At 33.7% G+C, this 14,933-nt stretch overlaps 1 protein-coding gene across 3 annotated transcripts in view; it reads left to right on the forward strand.

The window, feature by feature from the left end:
* LOC127862259 (uncharacterized) overlaps positions 1-6,435 on the forward strand; it is a 29,471-nt gene extending 23,036 nt beyond the window's left edge. Inside the window, exons 1-10 of one of the 3 annotated variants that reach the window (XM_052401324.1) lie at positions 62-134; positions 314-370; positions 595-610; positions 808-1,031; positions 2,001-2,140; positions 2,331-2,576; positions 2,795-2,889; positions 3,331-3,434; positions 3,896-4,010; positions 5,333-6,203. In XM_052401324.1, coding sequence (XP_052257284.1) covers positions 314-370; positions 595-610; positions 808-1,031; positions 2,001-2,140; positions 2,331-2,576; positions 2,795-2,889; positions 3,331-3,434; positions 3,896-4,010; positions 5,333-5,529 — 1,194 coding nt within the window. In that variant the 5' untranslated portion in view covers positions 62-134 and the 3' untranslated portion in view covers positions 5,530-6,203. Of the gene's footprint in view, positions 1-61; positions 135-313; positions 371-594; positions 611-807; positions 1,032-2,000; positions 2,141-2,330; positions 2,577-2,794; positions 2,890-3,330; positions 3,435-3,895; positions 4,011-5,332; positions 6,204-6,230 lie in introns of those variants that run through there. The other 2 variants (XR_008040520.1, XM_052401326.1) reach the window with 2 other exon arrangements.
* Positions 6,436-14,933: the final 8,498 nt, after the last annotated feature.

Below are 14,933 nucleotides of genomic sequence, written 5' to 3' on the forward strand. Positions count from 1 at the left end.
ACGCCTACCAAAACGCTTAGGATTTTAACATGAACTTTATTAAACTGGCTACCAATGTGTCTTTCAAACGGATTGTAGACAACTTGTTCGAACAGTAAAAGTTCCAGTTGATAGTGTATCAAGATCCAAATAAGGTATCTGTACAAACACTTTATTTTGTAGCAGTAGTAGTGTTGTTGTTTTTTTTAAACGTAGGGCTTTTGTTGACAATTAAATGAATCTTATGATAAATAACTAGAACTGTTTGAGATTGAATACAAGTATTGATATAATTGTTTTGAATACTATTCATCAAAATGACTTGTTTGTTTAGATGATGGCAGATATGAGGCAATTATGTATGATGCTTGGAATAGCAAGTTTGTTGTCTGTGAGTATGAATTTGTCGTGAGACCTTATTAAGAAAAAAGCAAAATACTGTATTAGTAGGACTTATTAAACAAAATAAAGCTGGAAATGTTCGTGTTAATTCTTTGTTAACTCAATTATGACTTTAATCCATAAACCGCAATCAAAATAATAATTTTAATTAAACAATATGGTTATCAATTTGTCCTGCACCTGCTTATTTTATAACATGTTTTTAACTTTCAGATCGGCGTTTTCGGATGTAAGTATAAGCTTTATGCTCCTTTTAAATGATTTATTTTGGGTAACGATCGCTTTAGTATAAATAATTAAATATTATGATTAAAATAGTCAACAAGGTTTAAAAATGCTCGACTTTATCTTACATTTTAAGTTTACTTAATGAAATTCTAGCTGTTTATCGTGACCACGTGCGTTTATTGCAAATGTGATTTGCAGTTGAAAAGCGGTGTTATCGCAACAATTCCGACCCTGATGGTTTGTTCACGATGGTTTTACGTCAGACCAATGCATCCGCCGAGCAAATCATGGCTTTGGATACAACAAAAGCTCCAACAAATTGTACAAGCGTTTCGGTGGATCCAGGAGTAAACGAGTTGATCATCAAATTCAACATAACAGCACAATCGCAATCATCTTCAGCTGAGAACTGCTATGTCGAGGTACAGTGTTACATACATCAATGTTTAAGTAATATCTATAAGAGAGTTCATGTGCGTAACAACTATTTTATTGAGCATATTAAAACGCTAAAACATGTTCAACCATGATGCTATTAATTCAAATACAATAGCTGTTTTTCGTTGTCAACATCAGCAATCTTCAAAACAAACATACCAAACAAAAGTCTAAACCGCCTCTTTGGATCCTTTGTAATGTTAACGTTTTTGCTTTGAATGTATTGATTATATGTTCAGAGTTTTCCCACACAAAGTGCTTAAATCACTGTTTACGCATTTTTAAAGCGCCAGTTGTCAATATGGTTTTGTACTATGGGACTTAAATAATTTGCCTCTCCATTTTGATATATAATTAAGGCAAATATAATAATAATACTTGCAATTACATGTTGAATTAATTGTTTAAAAGGAATTGTTCATTCATTTTGTCATAACATGCTTTTGATTTATAAATGTAAATTTTGGAATTAAAAAGATAAGTATAAAACAAGAAAATATTTTAAAAAAGAAAAAAGTTCGACTTTCCGGAGTCAAACAACTTATATTTGTATAGATTGAACAGCTTCCAACCGCTTTGCCTTCAGAACTGATACAAAACATGGTATATGGTATACTTTGTATAAGTAATACACGTAATACAACGAGAACGACATAAACATTCCAAATGTGCAATACGTCTGCGTTTGCAACGGTTTATCAGTATATACATTTCTAATTTTAATTACTCATGAAATGTTTTGCAGTATGACTACGTCATTCTGGTTATTATGCTCCCCGATGTTCAGTGTTTTTAAGGTTTTGAATCTTTGATAAAAGAAGGAGGAAAATTGTCATTTCGACATTCAATGAAAAAGTCATTTTAGTTATGACAAACGACTCGCGCTCATTCTGACAAATTTAAAAATGCATAAATCAGGCTTATAAACAAAACCAGCTTGTTGGTTTTTTCAGTTTGTATCTCCGGACATCAAGGTGTATGTTGCAGTACAGCAAGACAAGGACTTCATCCAAGCCTCCGATCAGTTTTATTCAGCGACTTGTAACACAAGCGATGTCGATACCGGATTTCTAGAACTGGACCCTATGAACATGTTTGTTTTAAATAATTTTAATGTTGCTTTTTTATTTTACTATTTTTATTTTTCATTTTAGCATTATGTCTTAAGAACTGTGTTTTTATATCTACTATATTTTAAAATGTGTTGTATGGTGTTAGGTATATTTATGTAGGCATGATGATGATGGAGACCCGTTAACATTACTGTTTTCTTCCGTTTCAAGCACCAACAACGCATCGTTCGTGCCAGCACCAAATCGAAACACTTCAGTGATTATGGAGTTAGTCGAAGAGAGCGGTGCTGTTACTACGACACCCATACTTGGACAAAACGTGAAAATCAGGACAACCTATTTCTTTGACCCGACCGCCTTGCCATCGGAATTCCCGAGGGGCCTGCACAACTTTGATCTGACTGTCGGACCAGATGATAGTAGCAATTGGCGGATACAGCTGATAAATAATGCTGGGTATATTATTGATTGTGCTTCGGTGACGTTTGCCATTGTTCTTTCTTTAAATGGTTATTATAATGATGATGATGATGATGATGATGATGATGATGATAATAGTAGTATAAGTAGTATTAGTAGTAAAAGTAGTTATAGTACAATTCGTGTTATTCGTAATATTCGTATTATTGTTAGTATTGGTATTATTACATGAAACAGGTATTATAATTATACAGATGTCTTTCTATGTCGGCCAACATTTTCGAAGTAAGGCAGACGTATACTTACAACGCAGCCCAAAGTGCTTCAGGCAAAAACGTTTTCGAAACAGGTAACTTCACCCATGGTATATTCGTGTGTTTTATTTAAAATAAAAATGACTGTCCATTGATTTAATGTATTGAATAAATGACACTTACATTTCACGCTCATGTAGTGGTTTTGGTTTTAGTCGCCCCATTTAAAGAATGATAGCTTATAACGGATTATATACGTACGACCAAACGTATAACGTATAATTTCAATAAGTAGTGTTCATGTATTGGTTGATAGCCTGTAAAAGCCTTATGCGTTATGTAATATCATACTTAAACTAAATGTTCAAAAGATTAAATGATATTGGATATTCATGTGTATCAACTTCTATAAGTAACATATAATTGAAATACTGCGCGTGGTTGGTTTTGGGATGTACCTTAAATGAACTCTCCACTTATTGATTGGTTTGTATGTTGAATTTGGTTTTAATACACATACATTATAATATTTTCAGGTACGTTCAAGGTTGTTATGTTCGCCACTACCAAACAGCTTCACTTTACTGGGCGCTACCTGGCAGAATGCTATGAGAGCGAAGACAAGTGTTTCAATCAGCCGGTAAGAATACACCACGACCACAACTGACCAATGAATTAATTAAATTGAAACTTGCGCAACCGCTAACAAACATATGTATCTAGTAAACATATTTACTTAGCTGCATTCTGCAAAAAATAATTACAATAAATCGACATTAAACATTATGGGGAGATAATGATAAACTGTACAGTGGTAAATGTTAGATTTCTCAGGAAACCAACATGTTATTTAATGACGGAACGATAGCGTATGGATATTTACCCAAATGGTTATACACAACCGATAAACATCAAAACTATTGACGTTCAGGCATTGAAATTCAGAAAATGACAAAAAGCTGGGGGGTTTTTAAGTAAATAGTATAACCATTTTTATAAGCTAAATACGGTTAGTGGTATGTTCCTCAATGATATATTTTATTCAAACAATGTTTGGTCTATTTTCACCTTGCTTTTTATACTTTTTCTGGTTTTACCTAGGCTTATTGTTTAAATCTAAATGGTCGAAAAAGAAGGGCAATTGATATAGAAGTAAATGGAACATATTCGCTGAGCGTCAACATTGGTCTGCCAGGACAATCAACAACTCAACAGAGTAAGTATCTACACAGACTTTATTTATACATAACAATTGAACACAAGCAGGAACACATTTATATTGTTCATGAACACAATACTTATTTAACCGATTTATGCCTACCGTCTAGAAAAAAAGGCCTTGGCAAACAGCGAAGACCCAGATAAAACGTCGCATGATGCGGCGTCTCATCAGGGTCTGCGCTGTTTGCTTAAAGGAATTTCTGTAAGAAATATTCTAAATATAGAAATCAATAAACTAGACATCTATAATTTTGGAAATAAATTGATCCAATTTAGCAGGATGGGAGAGTCCACTAGGCATAAATGGGTTAAACATCAACATATACTGTTATTTAAAACTAAAAGCTGTTTATGTCCATGCCTTTGTTTTTATTTTACTCCAATAATTTGCCAAATTTTACTGGAATAACATGCGAGATTCAGTACTTATATACCGGTAAATCGATTTTGAGATAAACACTTACTGTAATACAAATAAAATTGTGTTAACTTTTCGAAATAAACGGTCAGAACGATACTGTATTAATGTGTATTATTGCATAAACTCTATCTATAATGCCCTCTGGCGGGGTGCAGAAACTTGGCAAAAGGAGGGCTTGAACGGGAGAAATCGTGTATTAACAATGCGTTTCACGTGCCATTCAAGCCCTGTTATGTGTTTTTCATATCCATAATCTGGTCCACGCGCAGTTACTTCCCTTCTCCAGCCTTCGACGACTTTCCAAGCATAAATGGGGAGTTGAATAAGCACCAGTTTGCTCATGCATGCAGGGATAATGACTATTTCAATCCACTTTTCAAGTTATACCATCTGCACTCTCTTGACAACTGCTTTATTTTATCGGCAACGTCAATGAAGCTTAGGTTATTTACTCAACTCTTTCAAAAGAGTATGCTGTAAATGTAAGTGTTTATGTACCTTCAACCTCCTGATGTAAATTCCAAAATAATTCCTCATTTCTTACTTTGCGCGGCTGCATTTCAACTTTGTATTAATCCAGTGTTTTAACACATTTTAAATCGAAAACTGCCTATTCGAAAGTAAAGCATCGTCATTTCGGATGATGACCGAGTGAGGCATATGTAAAACACAACCTTGAACTATTTGAAATAATCGAATAATTTTGTCGATGTCGAATGAAGAAAACATATTGTTTTCAATGTTATTTAAAATTATTTTGGTATGTGTGATTTGTTTATGCAATAATAGCGAAAATACACATTTTCTCGGACATGAGCACTCGGGCAGGAACGGATTTTTCGAGCGCCCACAGATGATCATGCCCTCGAAAACGTGCATTATCCCTATATTGTCAGATGTTGGCCCGGCTTACGACACCAAGTCTCAGGAATGTGAAGCCGACAAGACGTACTGGATCATCGCTGTCGTGCTTGGTATTGTTCTGCCGATTATTAGCATGGGGAGCATATACATCTTCTATCGACTGCGCTCTGAGCAACCGCGTGTCGAAAGGATCAATGAGAAAACCGGCTACACAAATAAAGCTTTGTAAGAAAGTAACACCTGTCTAAACTGATCTTAAACACAGTTTGTTTTTATTCGATCAATGTGGTTTTGTTTCTTTTTACTTGCTTTTTGTTTGATAAAATCAGATAAGATATTCGAAAAAACAAGTTATTCAAAATCTCCTGAAATGTTTATGTTCTTAAATCTTCATGTATGAACAAAAGTTCCATGGCCCACAGTTAAATCGTAAAATATCGCCACTTAATTCTGCAATTCAGTAAGTCATTTTGTGTCCGTTGCAAATAATGTCACGATATCTTTATAATTTTATACTACGTTTCCATGGTAAACTGTGCTTCTTTTATAAACCCAAATATTGCACACATACTAATCAAATTTTGTTTCTTTTAATTGATGTATATATGTTTTTCTGAATTAGATGCTTAGATTTCTAAATATGACATGTACACGAAAAAACATCAAATAGATTAACCCATTTATGCCTAGTGGACTCTCCTATCCTTCTAAATTGGATCAATTTATTTCCAAAATCAGGGATGTCAAGTTATATTTATTTCTATATTTAGAATATTTCTTACAGAAATTCATTTAAGCAAACAGCGTAGACCCAGATGAGACACCGCATCATGCGGCGTCTCATCGGGGTCTACGCTGTTTGCGAAGGCCTTTTTTTCAAGACGCCAGGCATAAATCACAATAACTTCCCTTAGCAACAGAATAAAGAAGGTTAATGTTTCTTCAAGTAACAGTTCGAAGACTTGTTTCAAGCGACTTTACTAAAAGTGTTTATTTGAATTGTAGATTGATTTCTAGTTAATATTTATTGGTTATCTCGTTTTGTCTACATCAGACTGAAAAGAGTGTTGTCAAATTGCTTTTATGTTTACCTTTAATTTTATTATTGAATAAACTTCCTTACAAATATTTTCTTGTGTCCTATTTATATAAATGCATTATAATTATTTTTGTGTGTTGTTTTAAAATAATTTTAATCGAAATTCATACATAATTAAATTCGTTCCATACATGACTTAAATACATTTTCAAAAGTAACTGTTTTTCAGGTCATTTAAGTTCGGTCAATAAATAATAAATGCACACGCTATTAACTGTGTTGTTTGCCACGATGATCATCTCATGCCAACTGTAAAACGATTGATCCAATGTAAACATTTAATCATGTACTTACCTATTTGGGATCTGGTAGATATACCAGTTATATGTGCTTAAGATCTTAAAATATGGCGTAGTATACAAATATAAAATGTTGACCGGGGGGCCGTTTCATAAACGATAGTACGATAATTTTAACTTACGAGAGAATTTTGTAATCTTACTAAGTTGACGAACTAGCTCGCCATGCTCGTCAAATATGTACGGCTATTTGGGATGCCAATGTAAATAATTAAGTACTGAAAATTTATAATCATATGATATGGACTTTAGCAATTATGTATCATTGAAAAATGTATCGTATCGTAAATGTGTACTACGATGTTTATTGAAACGGTCCCCCAATCGAGATACAAATGCAACGTAGGAAACTTATACAGTTTATGGACGTCAAATGATAGACAGAACACATGCTTTTGACCGTTCAAAATGCGAAATTTTCTTTAATTCATACACATCCTTAAGTCTCTTGCTAGCTTGTGTTGACGAGTTGCTATTTATATATAGCTGCCTGAAGCAAGTAACTATTGCTTAGATGTTTATAGTTAACCGGTTTGTAACAAGCAATAATCACATGCTTCACAAATAATATTAGTTATGAATTGAGTTGTGTTCTGAGAAAACTGGGCTTAATTCATGTGCGTAAAGTGTCGTCCCAGATTAGCATGTGCAGTCCGCACAGGCTAATCAGGGATGACACTTTCCACTGCTATGTTATTTTAAGTTTCAAGTAAGTCCCTCTTTACCGAAAATCAAGTTTAGGCGGAAAGTGTCGTCACTGATTAGCCTGTGCAGACTGCACATTCTAATCAGGGACGACACTTTACGCACATGCATTAAGCCCAGTTTTTTCCGAACGCGGCTCAATTACTCTCTTACAACTGTCAGACACAAAATGTGGAGCCTCGTGACTACCAGCCTGTGTGAACTGTGTATCACTTGAACTGTTTCAAAATAAACCGCTCTGAACTACAGCCTAGCATATGAGTCGCGTTCTGAGAAAACTGGGCGTAATGCATGTGCGTTAAATGTCGTCCCAGATTAGCCTGTGCAGTTCGCACAGGTTAATCAAGGACGACACTTTCCGCTTTTATGGTATTTTCAGTTTCAAGGAAGTCCCTCCTTTCCGAAAATCAAGTTTAGACGGAAAGTGTCGTCCCTGATTAGCCTGTGTGGACTGCACAGGCTAATCTGGGGTGACACTTTACGCACATGCATTAAGCCCAGTTTTCTCAGAACAAGGCTCATATCTATGACTGTTTTAATATACGATGAAAGGACGATAACATGGATTTAACCAGCTTTAATCATTTGAAAGTGTTATGGAAAACTTATGTATTGTCGTGAATTGTATTTAAAACACTTGATGACAAGAATTGATTTCCTGATAAATCAATTTCTTATTTGCATCATATAGTCAGGCAGTGATGTCTTTTGAGAAATCTAAGATTCAAGTTTATTGTATTTGTTATATTATTTAACCGTTTTAGAACGACAAGATGGAGAGAACAGTTTCGTGAAATAAATTATGATTTCTGAGATATTAAAATACTAAGTTTTGTTCATTTATTAAGGGACAGTATTCATGTCTTTGAAATGTGAAAACACTAGGTTTGGTATTACCTACATAATTATTCGTCTTAAAAAGCAAACCAAGTTTCATCGCAGCATTGTTAGTGCAAAAACAAACATCGCAAGAGCAAGGTTATCCGACGGGCGGAATGACGGACACACATAAATGACGGACACACATAAATGACGGACACACATAAATGACGGACACACATAAATTACGGACACACATAAATGACGGACACACATAAATGACGGACACACATAAATGACGGACACACATAAATGGCAGACACAAGACCTATAGTCATCTCCGGTGTAACTTGTATGGAACGACAAATACGTGACTAGAATCATGTGTCAAGAAAAGCCAAACAAGAGATGCAGAGCATCATACTACATTTTTTGTTTCGAATAAATGTATGATAGGACTTTCGGTTAATCTGAACTTATTGCAAACAACTACATACACACATGCATAAACTCAGTAACAGACGATGGCCCTTCTCAAAGAAGAGGAAGTCTTGAAATGGTGATACAACTATTATCTTGTTTTACCAACTGCAACGCAATTTCTGTGCCCAAGAAATGTTGCCGTGGTATTTGTAAAAACGCTAAATTTCGATTTGTAGTACGGCAATCTACCAACTGAGCTAGCCCAATCGGCAAGTAACTTAAAAAAAACATAAACAGATGGACATCAGATAATCAGGCTGGGTAATTATTATTATTTTTTTTATATAAATTTATTGCGATTGAATAACAACTCAAACTGTCTCTAAGGCGCAATCATGAAAGCTTCACGTGGTCACATTCTTTCTAAAGATATATTTTTTTCCGATTTACGTCCAATCCTAGTGGCTCACTCGTCTCCACTCGCAAATTTTGCGTTTTGCCATCCGCCGTGCTGACCTGACTATCATTAAGAATTGTGTTGTATGTGTGCTCAACATGCGTACATTCTTCGTGTCAATAATTTAAAAAAAATGCTTGTCACATAAAATACGGTATTAAGTTCCTTGCATTCTATGTTAATACTGCTTTAGTCAAATCATTTGCATGCGATTAACTGTGCACAATTAACAGTTTTGTATTTGTTTTAACCCATTTATGCCTAGCGTGTAGAAAAATAGGCCTTAGCAAACAGCGTAGACTCAGATGAGACGCCGCATATGCTAAATATATAAATAAATATACTAGACATCCCTAATTTTGGAAATCAATTGATCCAATTTAGAAGGATGGGAGAGTCCACTAGGCATAAATGGGTTAAATTGTTTAGTACGCGTCCACACGTAGTAATTACACATGACTGTGCACTGAACTCTACGCCATTTAAATGCTGTCTTATTCGCAAAGCTCACATGCAATAGTAGCATGATTTAACCCATTTATGCATAGAGTCTTAAAAAAGGCCTTGGCAAACAGCGTAGACCCTGATGAGACGCCTCATGATGCGGCGTCTCATCAGGGTCTGCGCTGTTTGCTTAGAGGAATTTCTGTAAGAAATATTCTAAATATAGAAATTAAATTAACATACTAGACATCCTTAATTTTGGAAATAAATTGATCCCATTTTGAAAGATGGGAGAGTCTACCAGGCAATGATTTAAGCCGAAAATTAAAATGTAGCTATTAAGATAAAATAAGATATCTGATAAAATAGTTTTTTTTTTCAAGTAATGAAGTAATCAACATGAATGAGACGTTAATACTAAAAACGTCCACACATCAATAAGTATGTAAATCCTACAAATCAATGGATATCTTCGAAATCGTTTTGAAAAAATAACGCACAAAATACATGTTATTATTTATCATTTGAATAAAAATAATAGTTTTATCCGTATTATCATTTTGCAATGTTGGTTTCAGTCGTTAGGTTTAGGTGACACAGACACGCCTTATTATTAACAAATTACTTTCATGTTTGAAAAATATATACTGAATGTCCGACAACAGACGATACATCTCCATCTTATTTTGTTTTTCAATATATGATTAAATATGTTCAAAGGGAATACATATTTGCATATCTTTTCTATCCGGCGAAATGAAAGCATATTGATTAACTCCGGATATGCATGTTTTAATAAATAGTTTATATATTTTTTGATCGTTACAACTATCAAAATTAGCTTTGCAAAACCGGATCCTCCAGTGTTTAAAAGCTTTCGAATTTCCATTAGTTGTTTTGCATTATTCTGTTTAGTCATGCAAACGGGTCACGTCGACCGGCAATTTTGTACATTTCGTATGTATTTTGTGAGTTAACATTTGAACATCACTGTATATCATAATTTGCAACTTAAAATGTCTTTTGTAGCAAAAAATATAAGATTGGACATCGACACCAGAGTTCAATAGAAGAGACTTTTCACGTCAGATAATCGGTCCTTTAACCGATGCGACGATTTGTACTTTATTAATATACATTAAGACTCTCGTTCATGCAACTTGCAAGCAAATGACACAACTGAAGTGAAACTCTAATGAATATTAAACATCCCAAAATAATGAATATACGAAAATATATTGTCCGTTTTTTGGTCTGAGAATTTTGCAAATTTTGGGAATACAGTTGTATAAACATACTGCAATTTGAGAATTACAATTTACACTTGTGATTAAATAAAGCTTTTAAATTGAACTTATATGGGTGGTAGCGTTGTTTTAGTTATACAGATTTATTAAACGGAGTTTTAGTGTTCAACTGAAGACATGTTGCAATGCTGATGCTAGCGTTTTATATTGTCTATAACTTACAATTTAGCACTGAACATAATTACATGCCCGCTTTTGCTTTGCATAAAATATGCGATCAAAATGTAAGTTATAGTAACCACACAGGAAGGCGTAGCAAAGCCTTTAACAGTCTTTTTTTTAATTTACACAATCACACTCACGTATTCACTCACGGAATACATGTACTGTGTTTTACCATAAATGTGTTCATGGTATTATATAAGATTTTTTATAGTCTCTTATAATTCATATTTGAATGGCTATTTACAGATGTTGTTATATACGTGTTTTTATATCTTTTATATACTATGTTATAAATGTAAATGGGTGAGGCTGAAATAAAATAAAATAATTCGTACTCATGCATGATTAGGGTTTAATACATATTTCGAGTAATTGACATCTCGCCAACTGTCAATCAGAATCTTATCTAAAGATCAATCGACTAATCAGCGATCAATTAATCATGTCCGCCATTTTCCAGACAAGCCCAATGCATAGTTCTAATTTATTCAACGAGTTTCGTTTATTTTATTCGAAAACATAGGACATGAAATATAAAAAACGGTATAAATGAAGTTTATTTAACTCGGTCAGTCGGTATCCAGATCGATAAAGTAGAGGAATTAAATTAATGCAATTTCCAACGCGGAAATGTGGTATTGACAAGTGCAAGTGGAAACTTCAAAGCGTAGAATTACCAAAACCCCCCTTAAAGAAAATTAATTTATTTCAGAAACTGAAAATGTAATTTAAGCAATATTTAGTATGAAAAGTATTACGTGTATGTGTAAACTAATAGGGAACATTGGTACTTGCGTAACTTAACGAAATCAACGTTAGAACTCGCTTTTCATGTCAGAAACCGGTGAACACTATTTTATGTTACTATTTTAATACAAACGGATCGATGCCACCGTTTTGATGTTTCTGAACGTTCAACTAGAATGATTGGTAAATGTCCCATAAGCAATGTTAAGTAAAATTAATATCACTTTTATACGTAAAAACATTGGGGGTTTCGGTACCCGCTCGGCATCAGAAATTTAGCGTGTAAAACTAAAGCGAAATTCCAGTTATAAAGCGCTATTCGAGTCAAATACATGTGGACACAATGTTTTGTTAGTATTTTTGTTAACAACATGGGTAAATACCAGTGTAGAGGTGGTAATTTATTACTAATACTACCATTACACGTAGTAACAGGTTAGCTTTCGGTAAGCGCGAAAGCATTTTGGAGCGTGTTTTAAATAACGAAATACCCGTAATACATAGCTAATTTTCTTTAAAAAAATAATGTTTTTGCATCAAACGTATGACACAAACCCCGTTTAACAGTGTTATAGGGGGTGAACAAGTCCATACAAATCATCCGGAATATCGCGTAATCTATAGGCAATATAACGGCAACGAAGCCACTTTGGTGTTAGCTTGTCTAGGTTTTTTTAACAGCTAAGCCACGTGACTAAGTGGGCGGGGCGATCATCGTCCAGACGAAATGTCAATTACATCTTGTTGTAGTTTATTGTAAACAATCTTGCTAATAAATGCCAGATTGTAACAGGGATATTTATATTATTGTTTTAGCATATTTGACCAAGCGAATCCATTATATTAACGAGTCACTTCGTGGAGATGAAAGGCTACCAAAAAGGACGATTACTCACATTCACCCGATTTGTTTAGCAGGCAACATAATACACGCACTTGGAGAATTTTCTTACGCAACACTTTTCAAACTTGAATGTTAAATTAATGAGTTAAAATTTTAATTAAAAAATGCACATGTAATCAATTGACTATATTCTCTGCAAGATGAAGATAAAATAAGTCATCATGACACTCGAGCGCTTTTGCACGTAGGGTAGGTGTGGTTGCATCTTTTTGCACGCGGAAATTGTGAAACGTTATATGATTATAATTTATTTTTCGTCATTTAAGGTGGTTTGATACACCAGGAAAGCATACAAATAATCTAAAAATGTAAATGTATCGTATAAAATTTCAGGAGCGCAACCGCGCAATCGGCATGTTGGGGGCTACCTTCCCCACTTGTTTAAGTATCCGAGCGACACGGATGAATAATTTTATCGTTTGCTTATGAAAACATAACATTCATTTAAATAAAATAAGACTCGTGTAAATATTTATGAGCGCAATGTTACAATCCGGTCGGTCAAGTTAATGCGTTATACTTTTCACATTATTATTTTACGTTGCACGATTTTGAGAATTGTATTTTTGCAGTGATTGTTTTTTAATTTGTTATGTTTTATATTTTAATGTTGGTCGATTTCAATTAAATTTACGTGAAGTATTAGATATGTGTTGATTTGGTCTGAGTCGAAATTTCAACAAAATCCGTTTTAAAATGAGGGAGCTATATTGATTTGATTACTTGTTGCGTTAGAAAAGTCTCCAAGTGTACACAATAGTGCTTCCTTCTCGTAAAACAAACCTATTGCTCGATAATCTAATATCTTCGTTGCACCTACATTAACAAATGAAGAGTTAACTTGTATTAATTGAAATATAACGACGTGTGATACGAGGAGATAATTAATAATGGCCGGATTTAATTTTGGGCGTAAGCTAGATTATACTCTGCAGTCAAAATATATGTACATTCTCTCTAATGTTATTTTTTTTAAACCACACCCAACCACTTTTTATTGCACATCTTCGTATTTTGATGGGACGATGGGATTGTTTATTGATATGCGGTTTGCTTGCATACCCTTAAAATCGGTAAATAACATTGAACGAGCATACTTTTTAATTGCTATCAAATTTAATGAAACTCAACGTTTTGGCGTTGCAGCCCTATATACATAATTGATAAATATATTGAAACAATTAATTATGCGTAGATTTACGAGTTAGTATTATGTTTTAATAACACTTCATTTGTAAGGTATTATTATTGAGTACATCTCTTACAGCTTTTAGATAATTTAAGTGATATTTGCATATGCATTATATTGTATACGATTAAAATATGTATGTTGACATTGTTTTAATACCTTGAAAAGTTACTACACACAATATTCGTGGACACGTTCGCTAGTGCGTTTGCACGTGACAATAATAGTGTGCGCTCATGTCATAGAAATCGCGGGCGCACGTCATATAAATAGCGTGCGCACATCAATGAAATTGCATGTCTTAACTATCGCGTTCCAGACCACAGATGTTAAATGTTCGGCTTATATATTTATTCTGTATAAAGCAAAGTTATTTTGCTGAATTTCATTACTCATCAATGAATCAATATATATATATATCATCGTTAATATGTGATAATGTTGGTCTTAGCTATGCAAAAATAAGGCTTATTTTTCACAAACATAAGCGCTTTCAAATTGGTTTACAGTCAATATAATGTCGAACTCATATCGATATATCAATAATATGCCGCCTTTTTAGCACCGTTCTTAGAATTTATGAAATGAATATGTGTGCAACATGTACTCACTGCATATATGTATATACTCACTTATTATATTGATATATCCTGCACTATTTTGATGAAATTTTATGACTTAACCGATAACATGTCAAGTTAGTGACTCGTAAGCCATTTATATGGCTTGGCAGTACAATATTTTGTAAATATTTTTGCCTATAATAATATTGATCGTATAATTGCTGTAAATACCAACGATTATTTATGTACCATGCGTCACTTTAATAAAATATACAACTACTACTCGCAGGTACATAACTCTGTCAAGAATTGTGTAAAATTGAAGTCGCAATTGTATCCCTTCTTCAATTACGTGTATAAACAGTGTGACCCGAGTTCATAATTGTCAGCAATTTGATTTGTTAAATACTGATCTTCTTGGTACACGAAAGTCGTGAAGAAGTTCAATAAAATATACGATGATTTTTTTTGTTTTAATTCTAGGAAAATCTATATAATGTCTAAAGTGTTTA

This window comes from Dreissena polymorpha, chromosome 16, assembly GCF_020536995.1.
Source record: "Dreissena polymorpha isolate Duluth1 chromosome 16, UMN_Dpol_1.0, whole genome shotgun sequence".
In the NCBI taxonomy this organism is placed as follows: domain Eukaryota; kingdom Metazoa; phylum Mollusca; class Bivalvia; order Myida; family Dreissenidae; genus Dreissena; species Dreissena polymorpha.